The sequence below is a fragment of the Setaria italica genome, chromosome II (genome assembly GCF_000263155.2).
Source record: "Setaria italica strain Yugu1 chromosome II, Setaria_italica_v2.0, whole genome shotgun sequence".
Taxonomy (NCBI): Eukaryota; Viridiplantae; Streptophyta; class Magnoliopsida; order Poales; family Poaceae; genus Setaria; species Setaria italica.
The window spans coordinates 14,266,352-14,274,009 of record NC_028451.1 but is presented as its reverse complement, the minus strand read 5'-3'; the positions used below and the strand labels follow the sequence as shown (position 1 = coordinate 14,274,009).

At 40.1% G+C, this 7,658-nt stretch overlaps 1 protein-coding gene across 3 annotated transcripts; it reads right to left on the bottom strand.

Moving 5' to 3' along the window:
• Positions 1–2,179: 2,179 nt before the first annotated feature.
• Positions 2,180–7,643, bottom strand: LOC101764660. Of its 3 annotated transcripts, XM_012844121.2 has the most exons (15): positions 7,402–7,639; positions 6,844–6,956; positions 6,551–6,752; positions 6,272–6,346; positions 6,082–6,183; positions 5,895–5,935; positions 5,492–5,605; positions 4,764–4,878; positions 4,474–4,664; positions 4,284–4,400; positions 3,708–3,788; positions 3,362–3,600; positions 3,152–3,208; positions 3,021–3,060; positions 2,180–2,943 (listed from the first exon to the last, which is right to left on the bottom strand). In XM_012844121.2, the coding sequence occupies exons 2-15, from the start codon at positions 6,874–6,876 to the stop codon at positions 2,371–2,373; spliced, it is 1,980 nt and encodes a 659-aa protein (XP_012699575.1). In that variant the 5' UTR covers positions 6,877–6,956; positions 7,402–7,639; the 3' UTR covers positions 2,180–2,370. The 3 variants fall into 3 exon arrangements, with proteins under 3 accessions (XP_012699575.1, XP_004956134.1, XP_022680303.1); XM_004956077.3 differs by lacking the exon at positions 3,152–3,208 and having other exon boundaries at positions 7,402–7,620; XM_022824568.1 differs by lacking the exons at positions 4,284–4,400; positions 4,474–4,664; positions 4,764–4,878 and having other exon boundaries at positions 7,402–7,643.
• Between the last annotated feature and the right edge of the window lie 15 nt (positions 7,644–7,658).

Here is a 7,658-nt window from a genome sequence, read left to right as displayed (position 1 = left end):
AGTTGAGTACCCTCGTGTAGTGACAACGTGCGAGAGGGAAAGTGTTGGGCATGGTTCACATCCACTCACAATAACACTTAGATCGAGTCCTTTCATGCTTGGCGATTGCATCTACAAGTGATCCTAGATCCCTAGAACAAGCGTTTTATCTATTTTATTTATATCCATACTCTCTATCTTCTTAATCTAGATTGTTTAGTTCTTTTGTTAGTTTAATCTTATATTATACAAAGAACCTTTGGTTACATAGATTAGTTCTTAGTTAAGCATGCAAATCCACTTCTTCCATGGATTAATAAACCTTGGAAGATTACTCTAAGGAAAGAGCTACAACTGATCAGTGTTACGGACTTTTCCTTCAGTTTGTGCAAGCAAAGGATTTCTTTTACTACAATGAAAATCCCACGAGACGTCTACACTCTGAGGACCGAACCAAAGTTCCATTTGGCTTCGGTGGACAACAATAGTCGACGCCGACTGGAGCTAGCCTAAGGCCGTGTTTGTATCCTCGGGTGAAAATTTAGCTCTTGTCACATCGAATATTCGGATGCTAATTAGAAAGACTAAATATGAGTTAATTATAAAACTAATTGCAGAAGCCTTGTGCTAATTCGCGAGACGAATCTATTAAGCCTAATTAATCCATCATTAGCAAATGATTAATGTAGCACCACATTGTCAAATCATGGACTAATTAGGCTTATTAGATTCGTCCCACGAATTTGCCTCCATCTGTGTAATTAGTTTTGTAATTAACTTATATTTAATATCTTAATTAGTATCAAACATGACATCCAAACAGGACACGAACAGAGTTGCTCGAACTCACGCAAATCAGAAGCTGGTATGTAGGCCCCACACTCAATGAGAAAGGAAAGAGAGGGAGTGTGTTGGGAATCTGGGATGGGGGCGTTGAAACAGATGGAGCCGGCCTGGTCAGCTCGGTTGGTTGACCGGGAGAGAGAAGTTAAGGCCTTGTTTACTTCACCCCCAACTCCCAACTTTGACACTATGTAAAAAGAAGATTTTCCATCACATCAAACTTACGGTACGAGTACTAAATGTAGACGAAATTAAAAATTAATTGCACAGTTTTGTTGTACTTTGCGAGACGAATCTTTTAAGCCTAATTAGTCAATGTTTGGACAATAATTCACAAATACAAACGAAATGCTACAGTGTGCTACAGTGCTGTAACAGTAATTTGGCACCTCCAAACTTTGGCAACTAAACAAGACCTAAGAGAGGGAGAGTGTTAGCGGGCTGGGCCAGCTTGGCTTGTGGGGTGGGCCCGAGTGAAGTGTTAGTTAGGTTTAGTTTTTATTTAAGTTACTTTTGATTTGAATGTTGAATTAGATTCAAAATCCAAACCACACATTTGAGATCCAAATAAGATCCAAATTAGACATGCATAGATGCTTTCAAATTTTTATGCACAATTTAATTCACTAATTTGGGATTTAGAGTAAGGAATAATGGGTTGACCTAAGTTTGACATGAATCACACATACACACGAAAAGTTCTAAGTTTTTCTAAAAACTGGCACAAATAATATTCCTCAAAATTGAGGAATATTACAAAGATATTAAAAAAGTATCTCGTAAAAAAATTAAATGTTCAGGTCAAATAATAGGTTGATGAAAGCCAAAAAGAAATATGCTCCAAAACTTAGGGTAATTATTTATAGGTTTTAGATTGTATTCGTGGTGTACTGCAACAAAAAAATAATAAAATAGATAAAACATTCTTGGCCGCTATAGCCTATAGTGATGGCGGTCGTGCAAGCCGAGGGTGAAGTTGCGGGTCTGTCTGAGGCTGCTCTACTCCGTCAAATTCAGATACACACAAAAAGCTCAACCGTAGAGTAGCACCAAACAATTGAAAGTTTTGTTGTGAACGGTCTAATAACATACCCCTTTTGTGAGTAATTCAGTAAACTAATTCCGATGCCAATATTCCGGCGCATGTAAAAAAATGCAAAATGCATTGCTTTTTTAAAAAAAGAATGCACTACAGAGGGTTATTTAACCAGTATTAAAAAGTTCACGGGATGGTTTAGACGGTTTTGAAGTCTAAATTACCCTCCAGAGGGTACTGAAGACTTTTTCCTTGAATAAATAATAAGGTGGCCTCGTCGTTAGCATTCCCTCTGAGATAAACACAAAACAATTATGAACAATAGCTAAAACGTTAACACAATCCATATATGGCACAGACGTACAGTACATGCATACATGAATAAGTATAACAACGTTGATCGGCTCACCTGTGCCACTAGCATTCCAAGTTTATTTCAGAGTTCACACAAGGTCTAAAAATTGCTCATGGTACACATCAGTCTACATCGGGTGGCCGGGTGGGGCAGTCGATCATGGGGGTAAGACAACTTCTTGGCACAATATGAGATCTGACAGAGTCTTTCCATGCCTATCTATCCTTCTCGAACAGTTCACACCACCATCCAGAATGTTCCTCACCACAACATTCAGAGAGCATATGCCTGGGACTTCGTAAATCTCAACACTCACAAGCTCAAGCAGATTGATTCGACGCTGGATCGCTTGCTCATCAGGAAATGATGACAAATCAAGCAGGGGCGAAACAACATTCTTCACCCAATCTGGAGTGATCACTGCCATAAGCCGGCCAATGTCACCAGGGAAGTGAGGAATGACAGAGAAGTTCATATCATTCCCTTTATCACCGACCCTGCTGTGGGCTATATGGTAAAGGGCAATCTTTTTCCCAGGTGAAGCACGAACAGGGGGTGCTGTCCCCATGCTTGTGTCAACGTGTTGAATGCCCATTGCACGACTTGTTGGGTTCTTCTGTGATTGTGAAATATGCATCTGAACCGTTTCAGAATCTGTGGCCTGATCCTGTAGGCAAGGAATGCTTGCCTTCTTTGCATGCGCTCGCCAGAAGATGTTTTCCCGGTCAACCTGTGCAAACCACCATGTCATAGAAAGACATGTATGTTTCAATCACTCATGGGATGATTCGTAATGATTATCCATACCAGCATCTTTTGTAGAATTATTTCCTTCCTCTGTCCAGTGCTGCAAGTGTCAAACAAATCCATCAAATGGATAGAGCAGCCCCAGAAGAATGCTACAGACATCTTTCATAGGACGAAATAATAAAACACACCATGTGACATAGTTCATTGGTTCATTGGAACTAGTACCAGTATTCCTGATTCCCATACTATAAATGAAAAAAAAAATCGATAGAGGTTATCATCTGTGTAATTTATGATACACTGTAGATGCATTCGTATCCTATATTCAACTATAATGCCTCAGCACCAACATTTTGGATTGCTAAAACAAACAGAGCAACGAAATTACTTGTCAATACCTGATGCCACCACCACCAGCTGGACCATTTGTATACAGAGCAATAAATTCTTCAACAAATTGAACAGCATGCTCTTCAAGCTCGAAAAGGCCATCCATCCTAAGTCTAGCATCCATTACTTGCTTGGATGAGTAACTATCCTTGTCACCTCCAACAGCTTTCAAACTATCATAGCCCATGATGTATGAAACAATTTTTTCATCGATGTCAGGATATCTTTCACCGATCCACGACCTAACCTAATGACAGATGAAAAGGTTTAAATAGAGACGATGTTTTCATCACTTTGTTTAAAAGGACTTGAGATGAAAGCGAATAGCAGGCCAACGGTACTTCCTTAACTTACAAGGTATTCTGCTGCTTGAGCTCGCTTTAAGCACTGATGGCCCCCATAGGATATTTCTCCCCAGCCCTTCCATCCACCTTCCTGAAGAAACATGTAAACTTCACACTGATCAGAACTTAATTATGCCCACCTTAATAAATAAGTTGATAAAGTATTCCCAAATGGACCTTGTTCAACACATAAGACATTGTGCCTGTCTGAAGAAACTTGAGGATTATCAACAATAGTAATCAAGTCATACTCATATAGTTGTTTTGAAACACGACACCATTGGCTGCCTCAAAAAACTCTCTCAATGGAAATGCATCAAATATTATAAACGAATGAAAGGACAATATTTTAAAGAAAATACTTTTGAATAGCGATAGGTTCAACCAGGAAAACCAACAAAAAACCAGTCAATTCCCAGCTGCCAACAGCTTGTTATTTTGCAAAAAAGAGATTTTATATCTGTAAGGCTGTAACTAAAAATATGCTACTTATTGATGCAAATCTTTCTGATCATTCATCACAATAAAGTTCCAAGTCAGAAGAACTAAAAGATGGCAATGAAACTTAGTGCATTAATTTACATACAGTAGGAGATAACTGGAGGAGTTTCTCAGGGCGACAAGCATCAGATGGTTTTGCTCCTTCACAGTGGACCTTGTCTTTTGATATTTGGTGAAACTGCACATGACAGAAATCTACAACCTGGTCCACCAAAATATAATCACTGTTTGGATAAGCAAGCTATAGTTTAACTAGATTTGGCTTTTGATTTCACCAGATCAGGAGTAATGTAGTTTGCTGGATCTCCAACTTCATAAAGAAGTTGTTCTGCGCAAGTACTATGGCTCAAAAGACCTCCACTGCCATCTGCCTTACCGACAATAACTTCTCCTCCATAACTAACTTCGGCGTATGGAAGAGACAAATCCACAAGTTGCTCAAAAGAAAAATCCCTATATGCATCTCCTGCTCATTATGATGCCACAAATAGACCACACGAAGAATAAAAATTTATTCCTACATTTAAAAAAAGCCCTAATTAATTTGAAAGGGAAAGAAATGAACCAGGGTGCATGAAATATCCTCCAGTGAGTTGGCAGCCACATTCCAGAAGATGGCTAGCTAATGTCCCTTGTGCCAACTCCTCCGTGTCATTCCAGTTCCAGCCTAATTCATAGATCTAGTTTTGAATGCAAATTAGACAATATGAATCATTAACTGTCATAGGAAAGAAGTGTCTGGGTGTTCCGGGTTAACTTTATTATAGTGTGCAATATATAGAAACAAAAATAATATCCCAAAGCTGTGAGTAATACGATTAGTAAAAATTTGAGTACATGTTCCAACCTAAACAAATGTACTTCTGACAATCAAATGTGACATAACTTGCTCTGGTTATTCTTAGCAAGCAAATTATTGTTTTGCAAAGAACCAGACAGAGACTCAGAGCAAATTAAGCATGCTAATAACTGTGGCTCCAAGATTACCTAGTCACTAACTTATAATTTAGACATAAAACAGACATTTGGGTGTATCCTGTAGTTTTATATCATCTCATCGAGCTTTACCAGTACAAATATGCATATGATCCTTAAAACAGTACAGTGCTCAGAACATTGTGATGAAGTCAATAAATCAAAAGGTTAGGGGAAAAAGTAACTTATAACACACAAACCAAGAAAGGAAAAGGCAGCCTTATATCTCATCACACAAATTTATCCTGGTTGATCATGCATTATATCTCATCACACAAATTTATATGACATAAAAGCTATAAAGCATGAATACTGTACCATAGGTGCTAGGAAAAGTGCAGCATCAGCAACCCGAGAAGTAATGACAACGTTTGGCTTATAGTTTTCCAAGCAATTTACAATGGATGCTGCCCCAAGGTATGTGCTTCTTCCCTACTTCACATACAAAAGGAAACAGTAAGAAAAAATAACATAGGTTGCAAATCCCGAAATTTATTCACTTAGTAAAATGTCTGGAAAAATGCAAGCATCAAAATAAGCAACCAAAAGGTATTAATAAAAATCTCAAAATATCCATGACTGAGGTACAATAGCTTGTCCTGAGCCCTGAACTGTAATTAGAACTTCCTTTTTAATGATAGTTTTCATTTGATCTGCACCTATGTGTTCGAACAGATAAAAATCACAATGTTGGAAGGGTCTCAACTGATCAATAAATTACCTGTCCCGCTCCTATTGATTGAAAGGACGATAGAGGGCTTCCTACAAAACCAGGCAAAATTAAATAATAGCAGTAAGAATACATCCAATATTGATTGTATTTTTGAAATACCAGTCTGATCTTGATTGTCAATTTCTACATAGAAGATAAACCCATCATGTTTTCAATCAGCACAGAGATGTAGAACCTTGAGTTTCAAAGGATGATTCATAAGCTACAGCTACTGTTATCTCCAGTCCCAAAATAGATGCCAGGTTCAGTACTTCTTTCTGTGCTCCAAGAGGATCCACTAACATAACAGGAAGGAACAGATAAAAGAAGTGAAACCAAAAACTCAGGTTACTTGTAAAGTTACACTACAGTCAGCAACGTCTTACTTGCACCCATGTTAGTTATTATGCAAACTTTCCGTTCGAGAGCCAATGGTAGTAGCACAGACATCCACTCTTTGACTGCATAATGCCATAAAATGAAACTACAGATCAAAGAACATTATTTATTACAGTAGATACAGGACAGCATAAGAAAAGTGGACAAATTTTAAGGGGCGGAATCACCGTGACAAGTAAAAAAGGTGTGTGATTTCGTAAATTTGAAATAATAACATATGCACTAAGGAATATAACAGGTACCGGAAATACTTGTCAAAAGCGTACCTCGAGGATCATATCCTTTGCCTCCTGACACCATAATCCGGTACCGATCTGCAAGAGTCCGCTCTGCCAAACACTCGAGCACTAGGTAGTTAAGCTCCTTGACCCTCTGCAGTAATTTTAAAGCAGCCATTGGCCTGTCTCCCCCAAATCCAGCACCACAGCCGACATACACTTTATCCCTGTGCCGCCTGGGATTGCTCCGCTGTCGAGTGAAAGTAGCGGCAATCAGACGGAAGCGCTTGTTTCACCAAGTCGTATGAAAATTATTGAGTTCCAGAAAAGAAAGTACTAACCAGCTTCACAACACAGTTTTGAACCTGTTCCATTGTTACAGCTTCGCTCAAATTATTTGGCTTTCATGGATAGAAGCAGGTATCATTTGGGCACCAGCAGCTCTGCACTGATTCTAGATGTTTGAAATCACAACATTAGAGGATTCATCTACACAGATATAATCTCACAAGGTTCAGCTGATAGCTTCCATTCAAACCAGTTGCACGGCAGAGACAATGAACCGGACATATTGGAAACATAAGGAATGAAATAGATAAGGTTTCCCTTCAAAAATTGCGACGAAAAGCTGAGAACCTTTAGCCTACTGAAATATTTCATCTCTTAGTGGGGGGAAAAAGGCAGTGTGATTAGTCCAATTATTCCCCACCATCCCACCGACTACCTACAATGCTACAGCCATGGATGAAGTAAACAGAGCAGGCGGATAGCAGTTCCGGGAGGGGTGGACGCGTGAGCAACGAGATGCCGAAGAGCTCGCGGGTCGCAATTCCGGCGACGAGGGGAAGTGCGGGGGCGCCTCAATCGAATGGGCTCGCGGGATGGTGTGTCTCACGTACCCCTTAGGAAGGTAGCCGTCACCACGAAGAGGTCCCCGGCCGGCAGACTGCTGTTTTTAGGGGCGGCGGAGGTGCACGGGAGCCTCGGGCGCGCCCGAGGAGGCGAGGAGGGAGGGAGGCGTCCAGACGTCCAGTGCTCGAGTCTGTTTGCTCGCTCGGGTTGCCACGTAGCTCCGTCGTGGGACCCAAATGTCAGAAGCGACGAGACAGGAAGCAGTTGAGAGGAATCACCGATGGAGAGCGAGATAAGACTTGTG

Coding starts and splice junctions, on each gene's coding strand:
- LOC101764660 (XM_012844121.2), bottom strand. CDS start 6,876: ATGGAACAGGTTCAAAACTGTGTTGTGAAGCTG. Junction 3,789..4,283: donor TCCTCCAGTTATCTCCTACT/GTATGTAAATTA, acceptor ATGTTTCTTCAG/GAAGGTGGATGGAAGGGCTG. Junction 3,061..3,151: donor CCAATGAACTATGTCACATG/GTGTGTTTTATT, acceptor TGACACTTGCAG/CACTGGACAGAGGAAGGAAA.